The 19,284-nt window shown below is 46.1% G+C and overlaps 1 protein-coding gene across 2 annotated transcripts in view; it reads right to left on the bottom strand.

Annotated features, from left to right (window-relative positions):
* Nucleotides 1-2,285: 2,285 nt before the first annotated feature.
* The window catches only part of LOC143995758 (cytochrome P450 11B, mitochondrial), a 41,943-nt gene continuing 24,944 nt past the window's right edge, over nt 2,286-19,284 (bottom strand). For both annotated transcript variants that reach the window (XM_077490472.1, XM_077490471.1), the window contains exons 2-9: nt 15,250-15,405; nt 14,685-14,884; nt 9,852-10,055; nt 6,025-6,179; nt 5,567-5,733; nt 5,412-5,490; nt 4,887-5,078; nt 2,286-2,566 (exon numbers count right to left, since the gene is read on the bottom strand). In XM_077490472.1, coding sequence (XP_077346598.1) covers nt 2,456-2,566; nt 4,887-5,078; nt 5,412-5,490; nt 5,567-5,733; nt 6,025-6,179; nt 9,852-10,055; nt 14,685-14,884; nt 15,250-15,405 — 1,264 coding nt within the window. In that variant the 3' untranslated portion in view covers nt 2,286-2,455. The remainder of the gene's footprint in view (nt 2,567-4,886; nt 5,079-5,411; nt 5,491-5,566; nt 5,734-6,024; nt 6,180-9,851; nt 10,056-14,684; nt 14,885-15,249; nt 15,406-19,284) is intronic.

Genomic DNA, 19,284 nt, shown 5'->3' with positions numbered 1-19,284 from the left:
CAGTGAGAAGAATGTCCCTTACATTGGTGATCAGTGAGAAGAATGTCCCTTACATTGGTGATCAGTGAGAAGAATGTTCCTTACATTGGTGATCAGTGAGAAGAATGTCCCTTACATTGGTGATCAGTGAGAAGAATGTCCCTTACATTGGTGATCAGTGAGAAGAATGTTCCTTACATTGGTGATCAGTGAGAAGAATGTTCCTTACATTGGTGATCAGTGAGAAGAATGTTCCTTACATTGGTGATCGGTGAGAAGAATGTTCCTTACATTGGTGATCAGTGAGAAGAATGTTCCTTACATTGGTGATCAGTGAGAAGAATGTTCCTTACATTGGTGATCAGTGAGAAGAATGTTCCTTACATTGGTGATCAGTGAGAAGAATGTTCCTTACATTGGTGATCAGTGAGAAGAATGTTCCTTACATTGGTGATCGGTGAGAAGAATGTTCCTTACATTGGTGATCGGTGGGAAGAATGTTCCTTACATTGGTGATCAGTGAGAAGAATGTTCCTTACATTGGTGATCAGTGAGAAGAATGTTCCTTACATTGGTGATCAGTGAGAAGAATGTTCCTTACATTGGTGATCAGTGGGAAGAATGTTCCTTACATTGGTGATCAGTGAGAAGAATGTTCCTTACATTGGTGATCAGTGAGAAGAATGTTCCTTACATTGGTGATCAGTGAGAAGAATGTTCCTTACATTGGTGATCGGTGAGAAGAATGTTCCTTACATTGGTGATCAGTGGGAAGAATGTTCCTTACATTGGTGGTCAGTGAGAAGAATGTTCCTTACATTGGTGATCAGTGAGAAGAATGTTCCTTACATTGGTGATCAGTGAGAAGAATGTTCCTTACATTGGTGATCAGTGAGAAGAATGTTCCTTACATTGGTGATCAGTGAGAAGAATGTTCCTTACATTGGTGATCAGTGAGAAGAATGTTCCTTACATTGGTGGTCAGTGAGAAGAATGTTCCTTACATTGGTGATCGGTGAGAAGAATGTTCCTTACATTGGTGATCAGTGGGAAGAATGTTCCTTACATTGGTGATCAGTGAGAAGAATGTTCCTTACATTGGTGATCAGTGAGAAGAATGTTCCTTACATTGGTGGTCAGTGAGAAGAATGTCCCTTACATTGGTGATCAGTGGGAAGAATGTTCCTTACATTGGTGATCAGTGGGAAGAATGTTCCTTACATTGGTGATCAGTGAGAAGAATGTTCCTTACATTGGTGATCAGTGAGAAGAATGTTCCTTACATTGGTGATCAGTGAGAAGAATGTTCCTTACATTGGTGGTCAGTGAGAAGAATGTCCCTTACATTGGTGATCAGTGGGAAGAATGTTCCTTACATTGGTGATCAGTGGGAAGAATGTTCCTTACATTGGTGATCAGTGAGAAGAATGTTCCTTACATTGGTGATCAGTGAGAAGAATGTTCCTTACATTGGTGGTCAGTGAGAAGAATGTCCCTTACATTGGTGATTGGTGGGAAGAATGTTCCTTACATTGGTGATCAGTGAGAAGAATGTTCCTTACATTGGTGATCAGTGGGAAGAATGTTCCTTACATTGGTGATCAGTGAGAAGAATGTTCCTTACATTGGTGGTCAGTGAGAAGAATGTCCCTTACATTGGTGATCAGTGGGAAGAATGTTCCTTACATTGGTGATCAGTGGGAAGAATGTTCCTTACATTGGTGATCAGTGAGAAGAATGTTCCTTACATTGGTGATCAGTGAGAAGAATGTTCCTTACATTGGTGGTCAGTGAGAAGAATGTCCCTTACATTGGTGATCAGTGGGAAGAATGTTCCTTACATTGGTGATCAGTGGGAAGAATGTTCCTTACATTGGTGATCAGTGGGAAGAATGTCCCTTACATTGGTGATCAGTGGGAAGAATGTTCCTTACATTGGTGATCAGTGGGAAGAATGTTCCTTACATTGGTGATCAGTGGGAAGAATGTTCCTTACATTGGTGATCAGTGGGAAGAATGTTCCTTACATTGGTGATCGGTGAGAAGAATGTTCCTTACATTGGTGATCAGTGAGAAGAATGTTCCTTACATTGGTGATCAGTGGGAAGAATGTTCCTTACATTGGTGATCAGTGAGAAGAATGTTCCTTACATTGGTGATCAGTGAGAAGAATGTTCCTTACATTGGTGATCAGTGAGAAGAATGTTCCTTACATTGGTGGTCAGTGCTCAAGGAACCCCAAGTAATCTGGAGGAACCCTGGTCTATTCTATGTATTCTATGTAGACAAAGGAAAATCAGTCTGAATCTGTCATACAACGTTTATTATAAATCTCAGTATAGTTATTGCACTGGAGGTTATCATCATTCCATATACATGATAAAAAAAAAGAGCCTTGCCCACAAGAGCTCACAATCTGTACTGCATGCTGGGATTGGCCGGGGCTCCAATGTCCAGAGATGAGGGTCTCCTGATGTTAGACGGGTCTGAAGGTGAGAAGAGGCGGCTTGTCCGGCATTAGGATAAATCCAAACACTGTCTTTATGTCATCTTTGCTCACCGTGTCTATCTGGAAATTCTTCAACATCTGCAGAGACAGAAAAACTGTCTGAGACAGACAAATATACAGATCTGACCTGGCAGAGCTAGGAGTACTGAGGACAGAGACCTAACAGTGATGGACAGACTGATAGATCTAATGGAGGACAGATGGACAGAGCTGAGATCTAACAGCGATGGATAGACAGACTGATGGGTCTAATGGAGGAGGACAGAGACCTAATAGTGATGGACGTAGCAGAGAAGGGCAGATGGACAGAACTGAGGGCAGAGACCTAACAGATGGACAGACAGATGGACAGATTGATGGATCTAATGGAGGACAGATGGACAGACCTGACAAAGCTGAGCGTAATGAGGTAATAATAATCGTGATGGACAGACTGATGGAACGAGCTGACAGACTGAGACTACTGATGGTAGAGGCATAACAGTGATGGATAGACTGATGGACCTAATGGAGAAGGACAGATGGACAGAGCTGACACAGCTGAGATTGTGGTGGACAGACATCTATGGTGAGGAACAAGTGGCTGGTCTAATGAAGAAGAACAGAGAGACAAACCTGACAGAACTCAGAGCACTGAGTCCGAGGCCTAAACAGAAAGAGCAGAAATTACAAAGATCACCTCGTTCCTCAAAGTGCCATATTTTCCTCAGCTAATGACTTTCCTGATTCAGGTGCTCCCCATCATTGTTATCCCCAGATTCCTCCTCCAGGGATGGTGATGGACAGACAGAAGGTGCTAGGTGAGTTGGACAGTTAGACAGGGTCAAGAGTGCTGAGGAAGGAGATCTATGTCAATGGACAAACTGATGATCTAATGGAGGAGCACAGATGGACAGATGGACAGAGCTGATAGAACTAATATCACTAAGGACAGAGACCCAATGGTGATGGCCTGACAGTTGGAGCTAGGAGAGTTGGACTGATAGAGCCGAGAGCGCACAGGACAGAGGTCTATGGCAATTAAACTGATGGATCTAATGGAGGAGAGCAGATGGACAGACTAACGGACCTAATGGAGGACAGGTGGACATACCTTTGAAATAAAGCATACCGAGGACAGAGACCTAATAGTGATGGACAGACTGATGCATCTAATGGAGGAGGACAGAGACCTAATAGTGATGGGCAGACTTATGGACCTAATAGAGGAGGACAGTGACCTAATAGTGATGGACAGACTGATGCATCTAATGGAGGAGGACAGATAGACAGACCTGACAGAACTGAGAAAACCCAGGACAGAACCTTAATACCCTGTACACACAACATTCCGACAACAAAATCCATGTTTTTTTTCTGACGGATGTTGGCTCAAACTTGTCTTGCATACACACGGTCACACAAATCTTGTCGGAAATTCCAATCACCAACAACGCGGTGACTTATAACACGTATGACAAGCCGAGAAAATGAAGTTCAATAGCCAACGCAGCTCTTCTGCTTGATTCTGAGCATGCGTGCAACTTTGTGCATCGGAATTGTGTATACACAATCGGAATTTAGGCCAATGCATTTTGCTGTCAGAAAATTTGAGATCCAGATCTCAAATTTTGTTTGTCGGAAATTCTGACGGAAAACGGAAATTCTGACACACAGTCGGAATTTCCGACAAAACATGCTCCTATCGAATATTTCCCGCCGGAAAATCCGACCCTGTGTACGCGGCATAAGAGCGATGGACAGACTGATGGATCTAATGGGTCGGAAAATCCGACCCTGTGTACGCGGCATAACAGTGATGGACAGTGGTTCCGTCACAGATAGACTGATGGATCTAATGGTGAAGGACAAATGGAGTGAGCTTACACAGTGTTGGAAAGTCCAACCCTGTGTATGCGGCATAACAGTGATGGACAGACTGATGGATCTAATGGGTCGGAAAGTCCAACCCTGTGTACGCGGCATAACAGTGATGGACAGACTGATGGATCTTATGGTGAAGGACAAATGGAGAGAGCTTACACAGTTGAGGTTGTGGTGGACAGATAGCCAGAGGTATACGGTGATGAGCAGACAGGCGGATCTAATGAAGGAGAATAGATGGACAGATCTCAGGGCACTGAAAACAGATGGACAGAGCCGAGTGCACGGAGGACAGAGATCTAAGGCAATGGTCAAACTGACGGATCTAATGGAGAAAGACAGACAGATCTGATAGAACTAAGATCATTGAGGATAGAGACCTAAACAAACCAGAAATGACGAAGATTGCCCAATTCCTGAATGCTGTATCCTCTTTAGCCAGCGGGTTTCCTGATCCAGGTGTTTCTTTATCATAATTAACCCCAGATTCCTCCTCAGGGTCCCTAGAATGACCCCCCCCCCCCCCCCCACTCACATGCATCAGGAAAAGGGTCATTTCTGTCTCGGCGATCCTGCGTCCAATACACTGCCGGGATCCGAAGCCGAATGCCAACGCCTTAAAGTTCGTGTCCTCCCGTTTTAGCCAGCGTGCGGGGTCGTAGCGCAGGGGATCCTTGAATAGGAGGGGACTGCGCCCCATGGGGTACAATCCAACTTGGACCAGAGTCTGCAGACAGGAGGGACCACATCAGTCAGAAGATCAACAACATCATTCATAGACTTCATTATTTCTCACATTGTTATAAAACTGACATATTATAAAAAACACGTCTGACCCGAAACCAGAAGTACCCAGATAAACGCAGGAGCGCCATACTAACTCCATGCAGACTGAGCCCTGCAAACAACCCCCCCCCCCCTTTTCTGGAACACTCCTGTTTCTATTGCATTTTGCAGATTGTTTGTAGTTGGGTGTATCTGGCTGTAACCCTCCACCTCTCAGAATTGCCCTCTCTTGCCCCATGCCCTGTAGTAAGCATTATTAGGCCAGGTGCCTCACCCCTGCAGGAATGTGGTAGTTGTGCAGAACGATGTCCTTGATTGGATGTCTCTGGATGGTGATCCCTACAGGATACAACCTGCAGACAACAATAATACATCAGACAGGCCTCATTCATGGTCCAAGAGTCCGTACTGCAGACACTAGAGACTTACCTAAGGGTCTCTTTGATTGCTCCTTTCAGAAGAGGCAAGGAGTTCAGTACCTGGTTCAGGTCATTGGGGTTTTCTGCTTCTGCTTTCCGAATCTCTTCCCGCAACTCTCTCTGCACAGAGGGGTTCCGAGCCAGCTCAAAGAGAGTGAAGATTAATGGCATGGCTGTCTACGGGAAGAGAGGAATACAGAGGGAGTGAGAACTTCTGTAGATTAGATGTAGAGGGTGCAGGGGGTTGGAGTAAAGACTGAGGAGGAGAGTATGGGGGAGCTGATTACAGAATAAAAAAGGGGGTGTGGGTACAGTAAAGATTGAGGAGGGGTGCAGGAGATTCCAGTACAGATTGAGGAGGTTGGTTCAGAGGGGTTGGAGTATAGAATGAGGAGTAGGCAGCTGAGGGGTATTGCATGGACTAAGAGGGTCCATTTTTGTCTTCTGAACCCAAACATTTCCTCTTACCGTGTCCACTCCTCCCGCCATCAGTTCGGTGATATTGGCCTTTATGGAGTCAAGTGGAAGCTCAGCTTGTAGTAGAAGCTCAGCCATTATACCCGAGTACCCCCTCTTCTGACCCAGACAGTACTCCTGGTAGAGGTTCTGGATACAACGATCGGCTGCAGGAGGTCACACACATCAATCGGTTAGCCAGGGAGCGGAATTAGAGGAAAGGGTTCAGAGTATAGACATGAGGAGGACATTAATAGGAATGTATGGTGACCAGAGTATCTTCCCATTATTATTCGTCAGGTATATATAGGACATTGAGGGGGATTTACTAAAAATGATGTACACAAAATCTGGTGCAACTGTGCATGGTAGCCAATCGGCTTCTAGGACTTATTGTCAAAGCTTTATTGAACAAGATGAAGTTAGAAACTGATTGGCTACCATACACAGATGCACCCGATTCTGTGTACTCCAGTTTTAGTAAATCTCCCCCCATTCTCTAGGTATATTCTATATTTCTTTTCTTGCCTCCTTTATTTTGTAAAATAAAGCTTGTTTACAGAGCTCAGTAGCTGAATGTGAATTTTATACCCACAGATGACTCAGAATAGTGACTCCTTCCCCTCCAGAGCTGTGACTCCTCCCCCCAGGCCAAGAACTGTACCTTCAGATAGAGATGGGAGCTTCTCTGGAGGAGAGACATAAGAATAGATCTGGTAGCATGTCTATCCATGGAGGAGAGTCATAGGAATAGATCTGGGACCTTGTCTGTCCATGGAGGTGAGTCATAGGAATATTGTTAAGCCTCATGCACACGATCGGACTTTGTACAAACTTTCCCGTGGATTTTTGTACAAAGGGCGTCCGCCGTGAACTTGTATTGCATACACACAGCAGGACTTTTTCAGCCAACTTTCACCAAATCACGTGTTTTTTCTGCTCTTTACCGCCACCTTTGGTCAACTTCTGTATTGTTGTCTGATATTTTGCATTGGTTCTGAGCATGCCTGTTTGTACTTTGTACAAAAGTCCTATGGTTTTCTGTACACACGATCGGACTTTGTTCCATCGGACTTTTGTTGCCAGAAAGTTTGTCCATTCACACAGCCAACAAAAGTCTGATGAAAACCGAAACAGTTTGTCCAATGGAGAGTACACACGGTTGGACGTTGTCTTAAAACAGCTAATTTGCATGTTTGTTGTCAAAAAGTCCGATTGTGTGTACAGGCCTTTAGAATCTCATCTGTCCATGGAGGAGAGTTATAGGAATAGATCTGGACCCCCATCTGTTCGTGGAGGAGATTCATAGGAATAGATCTGGGCCCCCATCTGTTCATGGAGGAGAGTCATAGGACTAGATCTGGGACCTCGTCTGTTCATGGAGGAGAGTTATAGGAATAGATCTGGGACCTCATCTGTCCATGGAGGAGAGTCATAGGACTAGATCTGGGACCTCGTCTGTTCATGGAGGAGAGTCATAGGACTAGATCTGGGACCTCGTCTGTTCATGGAGGAGAGTCATAGGACTAGATCTGGGACCTCGTCTGTTCATGGAGGAGAGTCATAGGAATAGATCTGGGACCCCGTCTGTTCATGGAGGAGAGTCATAGGACTAGATCTGGGACCTCGTCTGTTCATGGAGGAGAGTCATAGGACTAGATCTGGGACCTCGTCTGTTCATGGAGGAGAGTCATAGGACTAGATCTGGGACCTCATCTGTCCATGGAGGAGAGTCATAGGACTAGATCTGGGCCCCCATCTGTTCAAAGAAGAGAGTCATAGGACTAGATCTGGGACCTCGTCTGTCCATGGAGGAGAGTCATGGGACTAGATCTGGGCCCCCATCTGTCCATGGAGGAGAGTCATAGGACTAGATCTGGGCCCCCATCTGTCCATGGAGGACAGTCATAGGACTAGATCTGGGACCTCGTCTGTTCATGGAGGAGAGTCATAGGACTAGATCTGGGACCTCTGTAGTGATATATTAAATATATAGTGGCTAAATGATTAATTCGTTATTATAAGTACTCTTCCGCAGCAACCCAATTCTTCCAGAGAGATGCACTTTATTGACTTCCAATACAGAACAAAGTCTTGCAACAGATGACACAATCCAACAGAGTATAATCTGACAAATCTAGAACATATTTAGAGCTCCATGTTCCTTAATCCTTGGTGCCTTCATAACCACACACCCAGACAAGACTGACTGCCATGTTATATATCCTACGCATTTAATGGCTGAGCAATTTGATTGGCCCTTTCCATTAAATGCTTTGATCTCCTTGTGTCTTTTTTTTCAGAGTGACAAATGATTACCCCTAGCCGTGAACAGCTGTAGTCATAAACTGCCCTAATTTGCATTCTTTCATATAAACATAAACAAGTATCCTTCAATATGCGCAATTAGATTAACAGATACCACCTTAACAACCTTTTGGTCAACAAGTCCCCTTTGATATGTGTAATTGAGTTGGCTCGGACAAGTCACTCAACAAGTCAGTCAACTGAAATCTGGCCTGGTCAATCTTGTACTGTATGTGTCCATATAACACTATATATAAAATACATGGACATACACACACACACATATATATATATATATATCTATATCAACATATAATACACATATATTACAACAACCTCGTCTGTTCATGGAGGAGAGTCATAGGACTAGATCTGGGACCTCGTCTGTCCACGGAGGAGAGTCATAGGACTAGATCTGGGACCTCATCTGTTCATGGAGGAGATAGGACTAGATCTGGGACCTCGTCTGTCCATGGAGGAGAGTCATAGGACTAGATCTGGGACCTCGTCTGTTCATGGAGGAGATAGGACTAGATCTGGGACCTCGTCTGTCCATGGAGGAGAGTCATAGGACTAGATCTGGGACCTCGTCTGTCCATGGAGGAGAGTCATAGGACTAGATCTGGGACCTCGTCTGTTCATGGAGGAGAGTCATAGGACTAGATCTGGGACCTCGTCTGTTCATGGAGGAGAGTCATAGGACTAGATCTGGGACCTCGTCTGTTCATGGAGGAGATAGGACTAGATCTGGGACCTCGTCTGTTCATGGAGGAGAGTCATAGGACTAGATCTGGGACCTCGTCTGTTCATGGAGGAGAGTCATAGGACTAGATCTGGGACCTCGTCTGTTCATGGAGGAGAGTCATAGGACTAGATCTGGGACCTCGTCTGTTCATGGAGGAGAGTCATAGGACTAGATCTGGGACCTCGTCTGTTCATGGAGGAGAGTCATAGGACTAGATCTGGGACCTCGTCTGTTCATGGAGGAGATAGGGCTAGATCTGGGACCTCGTCTGTTCATGGAGGAGATAGGACTAGATCTGGGACCTCGTCTGTCCATGGAGGAGATAGGACTAAATCTGGGACCTCGTCTGTCCATGGAGGAGAGTCATAGGACTAAATCTGGGACCTCGTCTGTTCATGGAGGAGAGTCATAGGAATAGATATGGGTCCCATCTATTCATGGAGGAGAGTCATAGGACTAGATCTGGGTCCCCATCTGTCCATGGAGGAGAGTCCTAGTACTATATGTGGAACCTTGTATGTCCATGAAGGGGAGACATAGGACTAGATCTGGGCCCCCATCTGTCCATGAAGGGGAGACATAGGACTAGATCTGGGCCCCCATCTGTCCATGCAGGGGAGTCATAGGACTAGATCTGGGTCCCCATCTGTCCATGGAGGACAGTCATAGTACTATATCTGGAACCTTGTCTGTCCATGAAGGGGAGACATAGGACTAGATCTGGGCCCCCTGTTTATGTCTGGCGACTGAAGTTCGTGGCTCCTGTCTGCTACCCTCCCTCTCTTACCTTGCTCAAATATGACATCCCAGGCATGCATGTGTTCATTCCATAGGCGGGTCTGGAAGAGTTGCAGGATCTGGTGGGGGTAATACAATAATGGCAGGGTGGTCTTTAATACAGTCTCCACTGCCGAGATGAAACGTAGAGTGTCGGCGTTCGGATGTTCTTCCAGGAGTCCAAGGCGCTGTCCATACAACACGTAGCTGCTGGCTGCCGGGCCAAACATGAGGATAAATATGGTGGATTATTCACCCAATAAGGATAACATTTATAGAAATACAGAATCTCCCATTATTGTTTATAACATGACATTGAGTGACTGAACAGGAGGGCAGATCAGCTGGACGGGACGTTCTCTAAGGAACCTGCTTCCGATTGGCCAGGCTTCTGGTATAAGAAAGGAGGACATATGTGGGACCTCCATATACATTCCAGGCTTGGGGTCTGAATGATGTCACTTAGTAAACTGAAGTTTATATTGTTAGTATGACAGACCCAACCAGGACACGGCTTTTGGAGGGGACTGCAGGGTGGCCTTTTGTGTACTTACAGTGCCTTGAAAAAGTATTCATACCCCTTGAACTTCCCCACATTTTGTTACAACCAAAACCATAAATGTATTTTATTGGGATTTTCTGTAATGGACCAACACAAAGTGTCACATAATTGTGAAGTGGAAGGAAAATGATAAATGATACAAATAAATATATGAAAAGTGTGGGGGAGGGGCATTTGTATGGCGCCCCCCGGAGTCAATACTTTGTAGAACCCCCTTTCTCTACAAGTCTTTTTGGGGGTGTCTCTACCAGCTTTGCCCATCTAGAGAGGACATTTCTGCCCATTCTTCTTCTTTGTAAAATATCTCAAGCTCTGTCAGATTGGATGGAGAGCGTCTGTGATCAGCAATTTTCAAGTCTGGCCACAGATTCTCAATGGGATTTAGGTCTGGACTGTGACTGGGCCATTCTAACACATGAATATGCTTTGATGTAAACCATTCCATTGTAGCTCTGGCTGGATGTTTCGGGTCGTTGTCCTGCTGGAAGGGGAACCTCCGCCCCGGTCTCACGTCTTTTGCCGACTCTAACAGGTTTTCTTCTAAGATTGTCCTGTATTTGTCTCCATCCATCTTCCCATCACCTCTGACCAGCTTCCCTGTCCCTGCTGAAGAAAACCATCCCCACCACATGATGCTGCCACCACCATGTCTCACGGTGGGGATGGTGTGTTCAAGGGGATGGGCAGTGTTAGTTTTCCCCACACAGTTCACTTTTGGTCTCCTCTGACCAGATCACCTTCTTCCACATGTTTGCTGCCCCCTCCCCCACATGGCTTCTCACAAACTACAAACAGGACTTCTTATGACTTTCTTTCTCCAATGTCTTTCTTCTTGTCACTCTTCCATAAAGGGCAGATCTGTGGAGTGCACGACTAATGCCCCATACACACGATCGGAAATCCCGCCAGTAAACGTCCGATGTGAGCTTTTGGTCGGACAATGCGACCGTGTGTACGCTCCATCTGACTTTTGCTGGCCGAATTCCCGCCAGCAAAAGATTGAGGGGAGGTTCTCTATTTTTCGGTCGAAAAAGTTCTGATTGGAAATTCCGATCGTCTGTAGCAATTCCTTTGCATGCTTGGAAACAATTCGACACCGGCTCGGAAGCAGTGAACTTCATTTTCTTGGCTCGTCGTAGTGTTGCACGTCACCGCGTTCTTGACGGTCGAAAGTTCAGAGGACTTTTGTGTGACCCGTGTGTATACAAGCCAAGCTTGAGCGGAATTCCGTCAAGAAAAAACACCCACGTTTTTATGATGGAATTTCCTGATTGTGTGTACGCGCCATTATAGCTGTCCTTTGGACAGAATCTCCCCCCTGAGCTGTGGATCTCTGCAGCTCCTCCAGAGTCACCATGGACCTCTTGGCTCTTCTCTGATGAATGCTCTCCTTGCCCGGCCCGGTCAGTTTAGGTGGACGGCCATGTCTTGGTAGGTTTGCAGTTGTGCCATACTCTTTCCATTTTCCGATGATGGATTGAACAGAGCTCCGTGAGATGATCAAAGCTTGGGAGATTTTATTATAACCCAACCCTGCTTTATACTTCTCCACAACTTCATCCCTGACCTGTCTGGTGTGTTCCTTGGTCTTCATGATGCTGTTTGTCACTAAGGTTCTCTAACAAACCTCTGAGAGCTTCACAGAACAGCTGTATTTATACTGAGATTAAATGACACACAGGTGGACTCTATTTACTAATGAAGGCAATTGGTTCCCTTAGATTTTAGTTAGGGGTATCGGAGTAAAGGGAGCTGAATACAAATGCCCCTCCCCCACAATTTTCACATATTTATTTGTATCATTTATCATTTTCCTTCCACTTCACAATTATGTGACATTTTATTTTTGGTTGTAACATGACAAAATGTGGGAGATTTCAAGGGGTATGAATACTGTACTATGGGCCCTGGCTTTTGAGGGGGCTCTATTCTTGGGAGGTGGGTGCTTGGGGGACCCTTGGAGTGATGTTGCTTTGGATTCAGGTAGGTACATGTCTCCTTGAAACACTCAGACTCTGGGAACCTGGGACCTGGATACAGATTTGGGGCCTTTGTCTCCATGTGAGACTCAGAACGGATGTTAATATAATCAGCTCAAACCCAATACTGGGGTTACCTGATATAATCTGTTTACTAAGGTATCTTTCTCTTATGGTAGAATTCCTTGTTGTGTGCCTCCTAGGTGTGAATTCCCATTGTTAATTGAGTCACCTATTATTTCTGTCTGTATGCTAATCCTTTGATTTGGACGGCCCTAGGTCTTTTTATTGGGGGACTGGTGCTGGAGGGTCTGGGTGGGCACTGAGTCACCTAGCCTTCTCTTGGTGACTAGTTAGCTTATTGTTAAATTAGTTCCCTGTTTATGTTGGCTGTCCCTTAGCTATGTTAATTATTTTCCTGTTTGCTAGGGATGGGTGAGCAGTTTGGGCCAAACATGAGTTCCTGAACATCGCCTGCTCACTGAACACCTGAATTATTGGGGGCGATCGGCGGGATGTTCACCCACCGAGCGCACAGTAAATAGGTTGTTGGGAAGGGGGCCGGGAAGCTGGCCACCACGTCCTTAACAATGAATGAGTCCTCAGCTGTCAGCGGGCTTCCCTGCTGACAGCTGAATGAAAAAAAAAAAAACATTACCGAATTTGCCAGCAAAAGAAAAATGATATACATATAAAAAAAAAAACAGTGTTGGGGTCTTCCCCCAATCCATACCAGGACCTTCGGGCATCTTCGTAAATGCTTGTAGCGCCCTCAAATGTCAGGGCCCATAGTCAGTAGGCAAGATTCTACCCTACAGTCCCCACCAAATGCCCCTTTCCTGGTTGGATCCGTCACAGTTAGCATCTATAATTTGGAGTACTATTGTGAGAACTGTGGCCCTCGCGTGGCCCTCGCGTTGTGTTGAAAAGTGATCTGTAGAGTATATAGGTGTTACTGAAGGGAGTAAGAAGGGGTTAGATTCCCTGTCAGATTTTTATTGCTATCTGTGTCCCCGTTGGCGAGATTCATCCTTCTACTTGCACGGCGGACTATTGTTCACCAAGATAGAAAATGATGAGACATCTGACATTTCACACTTGTCACCAGAACAAAAAAAATGGTCAGGAATTCGTCCGATAGGGGCACCTGCTCCAGTGACCAATGTCTAAGAGGGGCGCTCCTTCCTATTGGGGAGATTTCTTCTCACTTTGTGTTTGCATCTCCAGGACAGGAAGCGAAGGGATATCTTCCCAACATGACAGATGCCAAAAATAACCCGACACTTTTCGCAACCCTTCCCTACTCCATCCAAAAACTGTATAAAAAAAGGTGAAGACTGAATAAAGACTTTAATTGGTTCAGCCGTGAGGCTGCAAACACCTCCACATGCTAAATCTAAAAACATATTTTACAATTTGGTCATTGGCCAATCCCCTTTTAGATTACGTGGCTCCATTATTTTCTCCTTCAAACAGTTCCAAAATGAGAAAAAGCTTAATCTTTTCAGGTCAATTATTATTCATTCATAGAAAATAGAGTAATTCAGGAAAATACAGCATTATGGACACTAGATGGAGCTGGCATAGGGGAAAAAATATGTATTTCCTACGATTCTCAGCTCCATCTAGTGGCAATAATGCATTATTTTCCTGAATCACTCTATTTATTTTTTATGAATGAATAACATTTGACCTGTAGAGGAAATAGAAGTAGAACCTTTAATTTTGTTCCATTTACACACAACGAATGTACCAGCAGATTCGCTAGATGAATACCTGTGCAAATTGTTGTATAGATACATTCCCCTAAAGTGTATGTCAGGATAAAAAAAAAAAAAAAAAATATATATATATATATATATATATATATATATATATATATACACACACCTCCTCGTGTTTTACCTCCAAAGACTCTGCAAGTACAGGAAATGTTACTGTTAACCTGCCAGAAAACACCTCAGCACCTTAAGTCCCCAACACACTGCCAGTTTTGGATTGAATTTGCAAAAAAATGGTGTCAGCCCTGCTCAGCTGTCTTTTGATAAACTATTGAATTTTTCCCACTCTCCTCATCTCCACAAGTAGAGGAAAATAGTTTTGTAGTCCAAGATAAGACTTAGGGGGGCTAATTAGATTCCCTGAGATAAAGCAGGAAGTGTGCAGAGGACAGTTCTGAATTTCTGGTCTTTCTGGTCCTTAGTGAACAGATACAATATAAGGCTTCCGATGGGATATGTAACAGACGGGAAGGAATGGAATATGAGAAGATCAATGTTCAGGAATTCCCCATTTCACTGACCTTCGAGCGTGAATCGGAAGAGGTCGGCGTACAGGTCCACGGTCAGCGAGCCTCTCGCATTTTTGCTCACGCGCTTCTTCATGAAGGTCACAAAGTCGGCCGCGGTTTCGTCCAAGAACGGGAGGAACTTCTTCACCCCGGGAAGACTGAGAACCTCTTTGTTCAGGATAATTCGGTCAGAACGCCAGGCCTCGCCGTTGCTGCAATTGGGGGAAAATGTTACAATTGAAATATATCTCTTGGTGTTGGATGGAGTAGGAAGTGGTCAGAACCCCTGGATTTGGATTACTGTCCTGTAGACACAACAGGATGGGAAGTCCTCCATAAGGCACCAGAACAGAGGTAACCCCAATGGAAGATTTTGCCTTGCTTCCAAAATTGTGGATTTCCCTGTAGCCCTCTGTCGTGGTGACAATGACCACCAAGATCAATAGGGAGGGTGATCGAAAACCCCGACACAGGTTCTAACCCTCCCACACTCCATGCAGAACTGTGAAGACACTTGGAGTAGATCAGTTAGCGTGGATAGCTGGTGTAGTTTAGGAGGTAGGTAGGTTACACTTACAGTAGGAAGACTCCTTGCTTGTGGTTGCGTAGTTCTCTGTGCTTGGACCAAGCCTCCATGGTCATCCTACGTGGGAAGACACCCTCAGACTGGAAGAGTCTGGCCACATCCTGTGGAAGCATGATATTCACACTGCTGTGCGTGCCCAACTTCTCCCTGCAAGGGGGCAACTGGTTATATGGGGGCAACTGGTTATATGGGGGCAACTGGTTATATTGGGGCAATGGGGTCTTCAAAGCTTCATTGATCAACGGTAGTATTCCTGCATTGTGGAAAAATATTGCCTTTCACTGCACCCTTCAGACATACATCCCAAACCTAATCCCTTCAGAGATGCCTCCCAAACCTGATCCCTCTGGAGATACATCCGGATCCCTCCGGTTATACATCCCAAACCTGATCCCTCCAGCGATGCATCCCAAACCCGATCCCTCTGGAGATACATCCGGATCCCTCCGGTTATACATCCCAAACCTGATCCCTCCAGCGATGCATCCCAAACCCGATCCCTCTGGAGATACATCCGGATCCCTCCGGTTATACATCCCAAACCTGATCCCTCCAGAGATACATCCTAAACCTGATCCCTCCAGAGATACATCCTAAACCTGATCCCTCTAGAGCAGTGATGGTGAACCTCGGCACTCCAGATGTTTTGGAACTACATTTCCAATGATGTTCAACTACACTGCAGAGTGCCAGAGCATCATGGGAAATGTAGTTCCAAAACATCTGGAGTGCCAAGGTTCGCCATCACTGCTCTAGAGGTACTGTACATCCCAAACCTGATCCCTCTGTAGATACCTCCCAAACCTGATCCCTCTGGAGATACCTCCCAAAACTGATCCCTCTGGAGATACCTCCCAAACCTGATCCCTCTGGAGATACCTCCCAAACCTGATCCCTCCAGAGATACATCCTAAACCTGATCCCTCTAAAGATACTGTACATCCCAAACCTGATCCCTCTGGAGATACCTCCCAAACCTGATCCCTCTGGAGATACCTCCCAAACCTGATCCCTCCAGAGATACATCCTAAACCTGACCCCTCTAAAGATACTGTACATCCCAAACCTGATCTCTCCAGGGATACATCCCAAACCTGATCCCTCCAGAGATACATCCTAAACCTGATCCCTCTAAAGATACTGTACATCCCAAACCTGATCCCTCCAGAGATACCTACCAAACCTGATCCCTCCAGAGATACATCCTAAACCTGATCCCTCTAAAGATACTGTACATCCCAAACCTGATCCCTCCAGGGATACATCCCAAACCTGATCCCCCCAGGGATACATCCCAAACCTGATCCCTCCAGAGATGCATCCCAGACCTGATCCCTACAGAGGTACATCCCAAACCTTATCCCTCCAGAGGTACATCCCAAACCTGATCCCTCTAGAGATGCATCCCAAACCTGATATTCTGGAGATACAGTACATCCCAGACCTGATCCCTCCAGAGATACATCCCAGACCTGATCCCTCCAGAGATACACCCCAGAGCTGATCCCTCCAGAGATACACCCCAGACCTGATCCCTCCAGAGATACACCCCAGAGCTGATCCCTCCAGAGATACACCCCAGACCTGATCCCTCCAGAGATACACCCCAGACCTGATCCCTCCAGAGATACACCCCAGAGCTGATTCCTCCAGAGATACATCCCAGACCTGATTCCTCCAGAGATACATCCCAGACCTGATCCCTCCAGAGATACATCCCAGACCTGATCCCTCCAGAGATACATCCTAAACCTGATCCCTCTAAAGATACTGTACATCCCAAACCTGATCCCTCCAGAGATACCTACCAAACCTGATCCCTCCAGAGATACATCCTAAACCTGATCCCTCTAAAGATACTGTACATCCCAAACCTGATCCCTCCAGGGATACATCCCAAACCTGATCCCCCCAGGGATACATCCCAAACCTGATCCCTCCAGAGATGCATCCCAGACCTGATCCCTACAGAGGTACATCCCAAACCTTATCCCTCCAGAGGTACATCCCAAACCTGATCCCTCTAGAGATGCATCCCAAACCTGATATTCTGGAGATACAGTACATCCCAGACCTGATCCCTCCAGAGATACATCCCAGACCTGATCCCTCCAGAGATACACCCCAGACCTGATCCCTCCAGAGATACACCTCAGAGCTGATTCCTCCAGAGATACATCCCAGACCTGATCCCTCCAGGGATACATCCCAAACCTGATCCCCCCAGGGATACATCCCAAACCTGATCCCTCCAGAGATGCATCCCAGACATGATCCCTCCAGAGATGCATCCCAAACCTAATATTCTGGAGATACAGTACATCCCAGACCTGATCCCTCCAGAGATGCATCCCAGACCTGATCCCTACAGAGGTACATCCCAAACCTTATCCCTCCAGAGGTACATCCCAAACCTGATCCCTCTAGAGATGCATCCCAAACCTAATATTCTGGAGATACAGTACATCCCAGACCTGATCCCTCCAGAGATGCATCCCAGACCTGATCCCTACAGAGGTACATCCCAAACCTTATCCCTCCAGAGGTACATCCCAAACCTGATCCCTCTAGAGATGCATCCCAAACCTAATATTCTGGAGATACAGTACATCCCAGACCTGATCCCTCCAGAGATGCATCCCAGACCTGATCCCTACAGAGGTACATCCCAAACCTTATCCCTCCAGAGGTACATCCCAAATCTGATCCCTCTAGAGATGCATCCCAAACCTAATATTCTGGAGATACAGTACATCCCAGACCTGATCCCTCCAGAGATACACCCCAGACCTGATCCCTCCAGAGATACACCCCAGACCTGATCCCTCCAGAGATACATCCCAAACCCTGCTGCCAGACCTCCATCCATCACTTCAGACACAATGAACAGTCATTTGCGTTGTTTTGTTTTGTTTATTTGGGGGGGGGGGGGTATAACTTGATTGGGGAAAGGGAATTTGGGATGCCCATAGAACATGTTGCTTTGCCATCATAATAAAGAACTTGAAATTGGGTTGAGCCTTGAAGTACTGATGCACAGATAATATCTATAGTGACTTCCCCTGCATCACCATGCAGACTATTTCTCCCCCTGCAGACTGTTGCTCCCAGGAATTCTACCCTCCTGCACAAACTTTACTGTAGATCCTTATATTTCCTGTCCCATCCTCAATCTATGAGGGAGAGAGGTCGCTCTGAACAATGCCTGGCTATCATAGATACTGTTACTAGGCCAGAGGTCTGCAGTACCTCTCCCCGGCGGCCTAGTAATTTAGTACCATGTGTAGCTTGGTGCACAACTGCTCCCAGCTAGTCCAGTTTGCGAATCCTGTGCCCTCAGGCTGCATTGACTTGACACTTTCCCCCGCAGTCTCTTCTCTGGCCTCACACCCAGCTCCCCTGGCCGACCTCATCCAGAAATCCACTGTGGTCCACTCACCGACCTTCTCCTGCCCCGAGTCCATGATGGAGAACTTTAACTGAACACATGTTCCAACAGCTTCTCCAGCCCATCTGTTCCAGGACACGTCATCCATGACCGTGTAAGGATGAAGCTCCCTCCCAGCTCTCCCGGGCTCCTCCGCCAGGCCTCGCACCCCCCCCAGATGGGGTGGGGCCCCTGCCACTGCCCAGTGCTCCATTCTCCAAGTTTCCTGGCCTACAACTCCTCCCCAGTGGGTTGGGACCTGAGCTTATATGGGAGGCCTGCCCCTGCCAATTCCAATTGAGGATTGGTCAGGGCTCCTCACATGAGCTCCCTGCCACTCCAATCCTGTGCCCTGCCCCTGGACAGAACCACCTCTGGAGGGAGTGTATTCCACATTTTCACAGCTCTTACAGTGAGGAAACCTTTCTGTGTTTGGAGATTAAATCTTTTTTCCTCACACATGGTGATAATATCCCCCCTTATGTATAAAGTCAGGAGTACACATGTTCCATAAAGAGCCAACACTAACGCATTTCAGCCTATCAGGGCCTTTGTCATAGTTAGTCTGACATAACCGACTACATAGATATACAGTAAAG

Source organism: Lithobates pipiens, unplaced genomic scaffold, assembly GCF_037356315.1.
Source record: "Lithobates pipiens isolate NorthernLeopardFrog02 unplaced genomic scaffold, aLitPip1_a1.2 Scaffold_19, whole genome shotgun sequence".
Taxonomy (NCBI): domain Eukaryota; kingdom Metazoa; phylum Chordata; class Amphibia; order Anura; family Ranidae; genus Lithobates; species Lithobates pipiens.
The sequence above is the reverse complement of the archived record's forward strand: the minus strand, read 5'-3'. Positions and strand labels throughout refer to the sequence as shown.